This window comes from Macrosteles quadrilineatus, unplaced genomic scaffold (genome assembly GCF_028750875.1).
Source record: "Macrosteles quadrilineatus isolate MER2022 unplaced genomic scaffold, UCM_ALF_1.0 Scaffold_10__1_contigs__length_6754688, whole genome shotgun sequence".
NCBI classification, from domain to species: Eukaryota; Metazoa; Arthropoda; class Insecta; order Hemiptera; family Cicadellidae; genus Macrosteles; species Macrosteles quadrilineatus.
Window position 1 is genome coordinate 4620482 of NW_026542603.1, and position 12259 is coordinate 4632740.

The window sequence follows — 12259 nt, forward strand, 5'->3', positions numbered from 1 at the left end:
AGTACCGGTAGTCCAAAACAAAAAAAAATATATAAACATGGTTTACCCTGTCATTAAATTAGTTTTCTCTTAAAAATACTAGTATATCAATCAATGACATATATTATACCGGTAACATTGTTCTTTGCCTCAAGGATAAGTATGTTTACAAACATAGTAAAAGGTTCCTTTTATACTCTGTGGCAATACGCTTGTTGCTGCCTAGATGCATGGTGGCTCAACCATAAAGTGCGGAAACTAGCGACTCTAATGTGTTTTGCATTATATGGAGCTTTTATTCTAGTCCACTTCTATATATGAGAGCTTCTATTCACCACAGTGGACTGCTGCCTCATCAGTAGAGAAGGCAAATCCTGAGAGTGTTACAGGATCATCAAGTGTTTAATCCCCAATTGTACAAGAAAGTTAATCAAACTATGTTAACAGCACAAGAAAATAGTTGTTGGACATGCCATTATCTTTGTGGAAAAGGTGAAACGGTTTTCTGACTGCATTGTTAAATATTGTTAGATCTTGCTTGGTTTATTGGATGAACAGACAAGTGACTTTTACGACATCTTTGCATCTTTAGCTTCAATATTTCACACGCCACAGTACCTTGATCCAAAAGTTCTGCTATTTCTTACTCTCAACACAAATATTTACACCACCATAGTATTGAGAGAAATGCTAAAGTTGGTAGCCCTGACACAGCCAACACTGCAACGGCTGCTTCCAAAACTAGTGGAGGGGAGCAGCGTACAACAGTTTCTTATAGGATCCAATAAAGGAACCAATTACAAAAGGAACAATAAAGGAACAGATTCGTGGGAATATTTTTACGTGAAAGATTTATAATCACACATTTACTTCAAACATCTCGTACTTAACCCTAGAAAGGTATTGCCGTACAGTATGACGCCAAGGGTATCAATATGTAAATTTGACGTACTGAAATCTTTATAGGAATTGTCATACAGTAAGGTATTGTCATGCAGTGTGAAGCTATGGGTATCAATATGAAAATTTGACATACTGCCAGCCATTCTATTTTATTTTACACAAAGAGTATTGACACGCAAGTCAGACATATGCATTCAGAGAAACCGACTAGCAGTGACACAAAGAAACCCATTACCACTACAACACAACCAAGGCAGCTGTCAGCTGTCACATGTCAACTGACTGCTGAGAGCACTGCTGGAAGGAGGGTGCGTTGGTGGTTGGGGTGGGGAGTGGAACACTAAAGATAACTCAACATATATGTCAAATTTACGAGCAATACCCTATCTAGTGTTAAAACATTGGACAATGGGTCAAAAAGCACAGAAATATAATCATCGTCTTCTAGACACTCTTACCATTTCTGTTGGTATCGTGGTTTTGTCTGGACAACATCAAGGTGTGGGTGCATGTAAAAAAAAAAAAAAAAAAAACTACAAGTTACTGTCCTGCAAAAGGCTTCCCTCCAGTGTTTTTTTTTTAGGGATGGACGGGATTGAATGTTTAGTTTGGGACGGGATTTTTTCCTGTGTATAAAAAGAAAGTCTTGAGTATTGCAGTTACCAATAAAGACAAACAATATCATTTTTACCATTTGTGGCACTGATCTATAAAAACAAAAAAAATGGGTACAAATTTACAGGTACGGTATAGAAACTTGTGACTCACAGTCGAAATGACTCGCAGTCACGGCGAGATGGTCTTCATGACTCATGGTCACGACGTGATCGTCGGTATGACTCGCGGTCACATCACGATCGTTGAAATGACTTCGCCTCCTGCGTTCGCGGAACTATCATGAACATCTCTCGCAATAGCAGCGTCATTGTCACTCGCAAAGCGGCAAAATCGCCGACGATCGGATCAAATCCTTGAATTGTAGTCAACAAGATTATAGCCGTGTTTACACAAGGCAAGTAGGCACTAAGCAGGCAAACCAGGCAGGTTACCTAAACCGGCTTCATTCAAAGTAGCTTAAGAGAAATATCACTGATTAGGAATTCTAATTATTTCTTCTCTTGATTGTGCGTCTAACAAAAACTAGTTTAACCCTCCCAGTGTTACTTGACGAAAATTCGGCAAGCACCACACTTTGTATAGTGTTACTTGCCGATTTTTCGACAAGCAGACATCGTTTACGGCGAAGGCTCTATAACTGACTGAATCGGATTGAACTGGATCGAGTTAGGTATCGTTCTTTCCGTTACATTCTAAGCTGTCTCCAGATGTCTGTCTCTAAGCGCTATTCATTTTAGTTCTGAAAATATTGTAGCAGACAGCTGACGTGCGTGTATTTGTAAACAGCTAGGTTCCCCCGGACCGATGACTGATGTGTTTTATTACGTTTATCATTGTTTTAGTGTTAAAAATCAAAAGTAGTGATATACGTGGTGCATTATAAGAAGATTTAAGTGGTTTTGAAGTGCTGGTTGATGATCCTGAAGAAGTAGGTAGTGATATTGATGTAAATTATCAGCCAGATTCCTAGCTATGGTTAGGCTATGCATTCTTAGCTAAACGCTATGTACTGAAATCAGTTTTTTGCCCATAACTTATTTATTTGCAAATATACTTCCTTATATTATTATATATTTGTAATCCTCATAAAATTTAGAACAAAGTGGCTATTTTCAAATATTTATAGGCCTATAATTTATACAATTTCATTAGGCGCGAACTTATTTTTTTTTTGAAAATTTTCGAAATTATATTTTTTTTTACCTAAAAAATTTTTTTTTTGAAAAAATGTTCCTTATGTTTTATATATAATATTGAAGCCCATGATTTTCCAAACAAAATGGTATATAGAACATTAGAATTAACATTGTTTTAAGCTTCTCAGATCCGTTTTAATAAAACCTTGCAAATGCGCCAAAAATAGGTGGACATTAAGGCCTAAACTATGGACACTTGGAGGGTTAAAAAGAAATTTGATTTTAATTGCATTCATTGAATAAAATATGGTTGTGCCTACCTGATCAATTCATAGAATATGGAGTTCTAAGACTAGTTTACATGGGGCCGGTTGGCGAGCAGGTCACTTGCCTCCTCAGGTAACTTGAAATACGTACATTAGAGGCAAGTAACCTGCCTGCCCTACTGGCTTTGTGTAAACACAGTTTAATTACCCAAAGCTATTATTTATTTTGTCGTTAAACCAATGTTCAGGTTGTTAGACGGAATGCATTGTAAGCATGTTTTGATGTGTTTTGTGTGTGCTGGTGATGCTTCAATTTGTTTGCTTTTCTTTGTCAGAGTGTGGCAGAAGGTCAGATCAAGAACCACCAGACAAATCATCAAAACTGACGAGGATTCACATGCATATCACAAACATTAGTTACTTCCTACACCTGTGACTATTCATCTTACTCTCATTCTATACATTCATTTTTAAGGATTCAAAACTGGTGTATAGTATTAAGCTCGTTAAAATATCTTCTAATAAGTTTTTAGGTCATCAAATTTGTACCTATTATTTTGGTAACTCTTTATTTGATTAAGTGTGAAACTTCTAGGTAATATCTATTACTGTTTTATCTAGTATTAATACAATAATTTCAAGATTCAACTTTTTAAATTGTATTGTTTGACTGTTTACTCAGAATTATTGAGCGAATTTATAAGCTGTAAGATTGTGTTAAATGTTTTTCACCACACTATTATGTTTTTAGCTATTTTTACATACGTTAATTGGTGGCTGAATGTTACCTTTTGCTGGCCATGCCAGCTGTCATCATCATTTGGGGACCGATCAGGTTTTTACATCCCTAGGGCCGCAAAATCACCTGCCCGATTTCTTAAAACATGAATGCACATTGCAATAGAATTGTTTTATTGTCACAGCTGCCTAGCAACTATTTATTATTATTTTTGCTGATTCCTCAAATTATATCTTCACATAACCTTAAAGTTGTAGTTATGTTGACTATAAGTGTGCATTATTATTGTAGTGAAGTGAATGGTGGTAATAATAGGGTATAGTGTGGTGAAAAATAGCCTTTGTACCACGGACCGAAATGGTTTTGCAGCTCTCGATCGTTTTAAGTTCTCGACTTTGTCTCAAACTTAAAAACTATCTCGAGCCAGCAAAACCTCATTTTCGGCCCAAGGTACGAAATAAACTAAGTTATTCAAGTTCAAATAGTGGTCAATTGACTAGAAATAATGTTTGCTCCTTTACCTTACATTACCACTGTGGCCATTCAAACAAGTAGGTTTTTAGCCTCCGCAACGATGTACCACCAGTCTCCCTTCCATCAAAGTCTTGGCCTTCGTAGTGGTCTGGTGCCTGCAGGTCTCCCCAGGGCTGTATTTAGAATCAAAAGTGGTCCCCTCTATATTCTCATTTGGAACTTAAGGGTTTAGAAAACCCAGTGGAATTGCTTTAACTCAATGAATTGACCTTTTCCAATCAGTTTATACAAAATCTATACTCACGGCCAAATTGTAAGCGTTTTCTGCGTTCACAGTAAAATCGTGGACATCTGCCGCGGTTTTGGAGGGTTATTGAACATCTACGTTCACGGCAAAATAGTGAACATTATGCACAATCGCAGTGACATCATTTTTTCGACCCCTCCAATCACAATGAATTCATGGACGTCTCCTATGGCCGCGAAGAAATATTTAACATACTGTGCAGGTGCGGAAATATCGTATTTGTCTCCTCCAATCGTGGCAAAATCATAAACGACACCTATGGCCGCGGAATACGCTAGTTGCATACACTACCATACCTACAACAGTGTTTTAATTACCAACATTGTCTCCTTCGCTTATGACAAAATCGTATATTCTTAATTTTGCTGGGACATGATCTTTGACTCGATCGCTGTCACGATAAAATCCTGGACATATTGCGGATGAATTGCACAACTCCTCTATTAACAGTGAAATAGTGAAGATTATTTGTGGTCACGCAGATATCATCAAAGTCTACCACGGTCACAAACAAATTAACAGGAACAGATTATCGGGAAAATAAATGCGTATCAAGAAAAAATTGGGCCTGAAATACGGCCCCCTCAAATACTTCTTTAATTTTGATACAAAGAAGAAATTTTTCCTCACTGCTACCAGTCTGCTTTCTACTTCTTCTTTGTTATCTTGAGAAAACTTTACCCCTACCTAAGTTAAAATTCTTGATCTCTAGATAATTTTACCTCACCAAATTGCAGATTGCTATCCAGAATTTCTTCTTTACTTGATAATACGAGTTACTTTGTTTTTTCCTCATTAATCTTTAACCCATTTTTTCTAGTTTCTTCTTTTAATTCTAGCATTAATACTTTTAGTTCTTCTATTGGTGATAGTCCATCGTCTTACTCCCGTAGTAACACATTTGCTCCATTACATTGAGAAAATGCTCTCTAATATGTATTCCATTTATAAACCAACGTTAAAGTCGTACAACCACAGTGGTCATAGAATGTTGTAAAAACTGCTAATATCCTAAGCCTTTAACATTTATAATGTTAGGAACATATTTATTAGATTACAATAAAATACAAGCAGGGTCAAACCTGTTTTAGATCCATTTTCTATTTTTACAGTGAATTACATAAGTCTTCTTAAGTATTTGTCACATTTCATTTTATTTATGGATGCAAAAATCAATAAAATCCATACAGAACCCATTAGCAACTGACCATAATCTATTCACGTAACTCGCTGATTTTACCAAAGGTAACATTTGAATGTATTTGTTAGTGGCTTTTGTTGTTAATTCCTTCTAATATTAAGTATGTATCGTATTGTAATTACCTTAGAATTTTTTTGTTATGTTTGTTATTACAAGGGCTCGTTGAAAGTTACCTCTTCATACTCTGGGTGCTGTATAGGATGTAGGCAAAATTTCATAATCACAATGCACTTAATGTCCTATATCAGAATGACCTTGTCCTAGTGATGGTTTAATTCCCTATCATAACAAATGCTGACATTAGAATGCTACTTTCATACTTGTATATTATTTCCAAGGCCCTTGTATATTTTGTTTTGTTTGTCTTTTCCTTTAATTTTTATTATGTTTTCATTTGTACATTCTATTACACTATTTGTCACAAAAATTCAGTTAGTAGTTTGGAACAGATATGGTTATAGTGTCAAATATTATTTTGTCACTAAAACATACAAGAGTCTTAAAATGAAGGAATTTTTTTCAAAACAAAAAGGAAATTACGGTTCATCTAAATATCTGAGAAAACACAGTCCAGTGGCTGATAGATACATGATTAAGTCACAAAAAATAACTCTGATATTTCCTTACTTCTTCAAGGCCCCGTAGCTGTTGGGCATAATGTAAGACTAAATTATTTAAGTAGTCCCATCACAGCTCAACAACAAATATTAATTAGGACATAATTCTGGCGAAACCACAGAAGAGTAAGACAGAGGATACAAGCGTATGGGACTAATGTGCGCTTTTAGCTCTGGTATGTTGGGGCAGAAATGTACTAGTTTACCGAGCAAGAAAGAGCCCGAACGGCGACGGTCACATAGCATTTTTATTTTTGTACAGCAGTTGTAGCGCACAGGGTCTTCTTACAGCATCAGCGCTGTAGTATGTGATGGCGAGGGGGAAAGGAGGGCGGAAGGGGACAGTGAATAGAATTTGCTCTAGACAGCAACCGGTGCTGGACACGACTTAAGTGTACCATTGAATGTATCCTCTGTTTCATACTGAATGTGTCTTCTGTGTTTTAACATTTCCTAAATTAACATATTTTGTTTTAGTCTTACATTTTACCATGTATCTATTAGACCCTGGCTTCTTAACTTTCTTTAGGCCCTAACTATTTTGTATATGAATACATGATCCTCTAGATTTTATGAAAAAAAAACTATAATACTGAGTTTGCCAATTTATAGTTTGTTTATCTGTTTTTATTTCTGTGCTCATCCAAAAATTATGCTTAGTATCCACATCACAATCTTTCCTAATTCCAAATCACAAAATAAAAAAAAATACTAACTCCACGATAAAAATTCAGAGTTTTCCATTCAGTAATATCATTCATTTGTATGATGATAAACATATTTAAAATCCTATAAGACAGTATTTTTAGAATCTCATAATCTAGCTCTTTTCACAGGAAAAATAACAAATACAAAATTTCTTTTGCAACTATTATAATATTTCAGATGAGGTTGGTGTCTGGATTAAATATCTTCGGGTGTTAAATACAGCCTATGTATTTAGTTTTCTATTTTCTCTATAGAATTTTGTGCCTTAGAATTGTTTAAGATTGATTTGATGTATTTCTATAACACAACCTTGGCTGTGCGCTTTTTTATACTTGATCTGGTTGAAAATAAATTTGATATAAAAAGTCTTATTTTCTTATAAACCCTGTATTTTTCTAGTTCAAGGATTTTTTCCATTTTATCCAATTTTTTGACATCACAATTCTTGTTTCAAACAATTATTGCTGTAATTTGAAACCCTAACCCTTCCCTTATGGGTGATGGCAGGGTTGCCAACCATCCCGATTCTGTCGGAACAGTCCTGACTTCGGTTCCTAATGCCCCGTGTTTATACCTATGATATGATTCCGGGGGGGAGGAGGGGCACTTACCGATATTTCTCTAACCAAAGGTGGCAACGGATATTCCCATAATGGTTTTAGAAATATTTCAGTCAAATATGAAGACAATCTGGTCGGTGTTGTATGACTTTTTGTTGTATTTGTATTTATTTTAAAGACTGGTTGTATATTCCTTGATATTCATGGATGGGTAACAAATACCTCCACCATTTTTTATAGTAAAAAATACCAGCCTAAGAATAAGGCATTTGTTATTTTTTTACTTTGATTAACCCATTTTAAGCCACAAGACCCATGGTCTGCGAACGGTTAAAATAAAATACTGATGATAGAGGCTTTTCAAAGCTATATTTTACAATCCTATTCATTGAGACCCATTCATTGTCTTCGTGGTATATTTACACTAGTTTACTGAATTTTGAAGTTAGAAATTGTGTCCATTGTACAGTACCTCATATTTGTAGGATAATAGAACATGTATAGTAATAATATACTAGATAACCCGTTGCATGTTCTTTTTCCCTCCAGCCACTCACAGTTCTTCGTCGTACTGGCGGCATTTAATTTTAAATTGAAATGAAATAAGAAAGTTAACCAAACAACAGAAAACACTATAAAGGAATTGGAATTTTGATACACATTGTAAATTACATGATAATATGGTAATGTAATGGATAACTGCTCTGTGAATAATCACTTTTAAACATTCATTTCATCACATCAAACTGTAACCACATGATAACCAGTAAAATACGATGTAAGGTAAATCAATTTAACAATAGAAAAAAAGAATTAATTATTTATTAAATATTTATTCTTAAACTCTTTGTTGTCTAGTATTGATAGGAAACTCTTCATTATGAACCAGACTTAGTCAACAGATTGACACAAAATTAAGTCCTGCAGTCTGTGGTTAACATTAAAAACTATTTCTTAATACTCTGAGACGTATTTGCACATCTACTTGAAAATACCTTTGATTTAACACCTCAAACTTTAAAATCCATCAAGCCGTTATTGAGTTTTGACTGTGAAAAGAAAACTGCTTGCGTATTAATAATATATTTAGATAATTTGAGTTTGTTTTGCGAGATTCTCAGGGATCCATCTTTCCATCAGAACAAGTTTTTGTTTACATGTTTACATGATTGAATGTTATCATATGTTATCATTGAATGTTATCATATTGAATTGTTCATATGTTATCATTCTGTGATAGTAATATAAGTACCGGGGGACCGGTATAGTTGATTTCGATTGTAAAAGCAATATAAAGGCAACTTAAGTGTTGCTAAAGCAATATCTTTAGGCCAGCTGTGTTTTATTATTATCAGGTTAACCACAATACGACTTTAACTTATCCACGGATTTCACAATATCAAGTCTTATTTACAACTAATTTCGGACTTCAAGTGGAATTTCCATTTATTATGATGGAAAATTTAACCTGACAATCCACAACAAATTATTTTATTTTACAGTCAATGGCAAAAACCTCATATAGAGGAACTTCAATTATTACTATTGAGCAAAGATTATACTGAAAATTAATCAATATATAAGGGAAAATATCCCCTATATAGATAAATTAGTGTAATCTTTGCTCAATAGTAACATGATGTTTCCCCCTTTGTACTGTAAATTGTAGTATACTGTGGTTGGCTTATTATAAACACAATATGTTACAAGTCTTTTGTTTTTCTTTTTACTTATTATTTTGTTCAACCAACATAACTACTTAGCAGCCCATGTGGCAAATGTTAAATTTGTATATTGTTATATTGAGTTGTATAGTGAAATGCGAATTTGCCTTAGATGTTGGTGGTCGTCAATTACGTTTTTAGGCTAGAAATAAATTATTTCCAACATTTAAAGGCTGTTGTCAAAGCCGTTTTCAAGTACTTTGCGAAATTATACATACAAGCAAATAAGACAAATAATAAGACATTTATTAGACATTCAACAAAATATACAAATTTTTTCAATAAACAGTTGTATATGATTCACATTGATAAACAAGCAACATTAAATTGAGCTAACATCACAAAAAACCATGTAATGTTTAAAATCTAAAATTGGGCTAGGCTTGAAGACTCTATTTTAATATTAAAAAATTCATCCAATGTATAAAATGGGTTCAATTGTAACCAATTATACAATCTATTTAATGCTTTTTTAAGCAAACTCTGAAAAGTCAATGGTAACTTGTTGAAAAATGTTACACCTAAATTAACATGATAATTCATTGATTTACTTAACCTAAACCTTTGTTGATCTAATTTATTCCTAAATCTGATTACATGATCATGTATTTTTTCTCTGACAGAAAACATATTTAAATTAATTTTGACAAACATCAATACCTCTAAAATATACAAGTGTACAATAGTCAGGGTCCCCGATGAGACAAAAAGTGGCCTGGAGCGGGCTAACCTTTCTGAGTCCGGCAAAACTGTAACAGTTTTTTTTTTGTTTGATTAAATTTTTTTTAATTCCAACTCCGTTACTTCAGATTATCCACCAGATAACACTTTCATAAAAAGCAAAATATGCCATTTTCAAGTATTTACTGGAAACATGTCTTTTTAGATTTATTAACAAATGTACAACTCTGGGCAATTTATTATTTACAAAATTAATATGGTCAGACTATGACCGCTTACAGTCTACTTTTATACCAAGTAATGTTACAAAATTTTCATTATCGTGAACAAATTGATGGTTTTCATGATTCTTTTTCAAGGTCACCAATATTCTCTGTGTTTTTTAGAATTTAAAAACAATCCATTTACTGTAAACCATTCTTCAGCATCTTTAAAAACAGAATTGGCAACATTTTCCATACAATCTAAATCTCTATGGCTAACAAGTAAAGAGGTGTCATCAGCATAAATTGTTGACTTACAATCTAAATTGAAACTAATGTCATTAATTAAAATTAAAAACAAATGTGGCCCATAACCGGACCCTGCGGTACCCCGACCTTTGACCTTGCTGTTTTTGATCTGCAAGCAAACATTGCTCACATAAGAATATAAGATTATTATATAAAAATGAAATATTCCAAAATATTTCAATACATTTAAAGTATCCCTAAAGAGCAGAGCAAGTAAAGAACTTTGCTGCATCTGATACAGTACAATGCATACCTTCAATAAAACTAACTATCAAAGAAAATGTTTTCAACAAAACAAATAAAAAATAGTGCAAGAAAAATAGAATTTCATAATATAACAAAAGTCTTTTCTCAAATGCACGAACCACATCAATTAAAAACTTCGGTCCACACTACGTTGCGTGTGCGACCACCTGTTTCTGGCGGTACCACCACTTTCAATGCACTTCTACGCTTTACCCTTGAAAATGCAACGTATAGCATGCCATGCATGAATACAGGCGTTTGTAGCATGACGCCGACATATTTAAATGTTTGCCCTTGCGATTTATGTATTGTCATCGCAAAGGCTGGCCGAATAGGGAATTGGTGTCTTTGTAGTGAACACCCTAGCTGAGACTTGCATGAATCAAGGGTGATTCTCGGTATGTGCACGTCTCGGCCAGAGTGTTCACCAGTGATGATCTTGGCTTTTATTATGTTAGGACAGAGTGCTGTAACTATGAGTCTAGTGCCATTGCACAGACCCTCTGAGACGTCAAGGTTACGAAGGAGCATGATAATGGTATTACTTTTTAGTCTGAGCTGGTGTGGTGGTAGGTCTGAAATCTCGATAGAGTTTAGGAATTCTGGGGGGAACTTTAAGGCACCTTCTGGTTCATCTTTAATTGAATCGTAACTTTTATAAATGGTCTCGGTTCCAGGAATTAAATTGATAACGGTGTTGTTAATTGTGTCGACGTCCTTGTTTAGGGGTGCAAGAATTGCTCGATCCTTCATGTCCTCAAAGTTTCCGTCGGAGAGACATTCTCCATAGATCTCGTTAACAATGTCATTAGTATTAGTGATGATGTCATTAGGGAGTTCAATTTCACTATCAGCGTTGGTATCAAGCTCTCCATTTCCAAGTTTCAGTAGGTACCTAGCAAAGCACTCCTCTTCCGCATCAACTCTCATATTTTGTTCCAGAGAGAAAACCCTGAAGTACCTCCAGAGAACACTTTTCTTGATGGAAAGGTCTAGAAGTTCGGTACGATTTGCCCTTGGCTGGACCGGTAGACACTGTCGAAAATCTCCTCCTAAAATCATTATTTTCCCGCCAAATGGGGAGTTCCTGTCACTTAGATCACGAAGGAGCTCGTCCATGCAGTCAAGACCGTATTTAGGAAGCATTGGTGCTTCATCCATCATGAACATGTTGACTGCTTCCAATTCCTTGAATTTTGAAGATCCACGTTTGATTGATGATTTTGAATCATTAGTCAAAGGAACTTTAAGACCAAATGTCTTGTGGGTTGTGCGTCCTTCTGGCAGAAGTATGGATGCAATGCCTGTAAATGCCATGCATTTAACAATGATGTTTCGACTTCGGCAGAGGTGGTACAATGTATTGTAGACAAATGTTTTCCCTGTACCTCCAGGTCCATCAAGGAAGAAACATTTTGGTCCTGAAAACAAATCAATTCATGTGTACTATCACAACATTATGTTTTGTTACTGTCAGGATTTTAAAACTGGTGACATTGTTTGAATAGTATAAAGAAAGATAGTATACAAAATTTAAGCTAAAAAATGAATTAAATCAGATGACATTGATTAAAAACAAAAATGTACA

At 34.7% G+C, this 12259-nt stretch overlaps 3 protein-coding genes across 9 annotated transcripts in view; 1 reads left to right on the forward strand and 2 right to left on the reverse strand.

The window, feature by feature from the left end:
• LOC129004719 (uncharacterized) overlaps nt 1-12259 on the reverse strand; it is a 372634-nt gene that overhangs the window by 41110 nt on the left and 319265 nt on the right. The gene's annotated exons all lie outside the window — the stretch shown is intronic.
• LOC129004718 (eukaryotic translation initiation factor 4E-binding protein Mextli-like) overlaps nt 1-12259 on the forward strand; it is a 55357-nt gene that overhangs the window by 31161 nt on the left and 11937 nt on the right. Inside the window, exon 14 of one of the 7 annotated variants that reach the window (XM_054433296.1) lies at nt 3238-7298. The exons of the other annotated variants lie outside the window; for them this stretch is intronic. Within the exon in view, the coding sequence (XP_054289271.1) occupies nt 3238-3288 (51 nt within the window). The 3' untranslated portion in view covers nt 3289-7298. Of the gene's footprint in view, nt 1-3237; nt 7299-12259 lie in introns of those variants that run through there. 7 annotated transcript variants of the gene reach the window in all.
• LOC129004675 (ATP-dependent DNA helicase PIF1-like) lies at nt 10795-11988 on the reverse strand. Its single transcript, XM_054433234.1, has one exon. The coding sequence runs from the start codon at nt 11986-11988 to the stop codon at nt 10795-10797; it is 1194 nt and encodes a 397-aa protein (XP_054289209.1).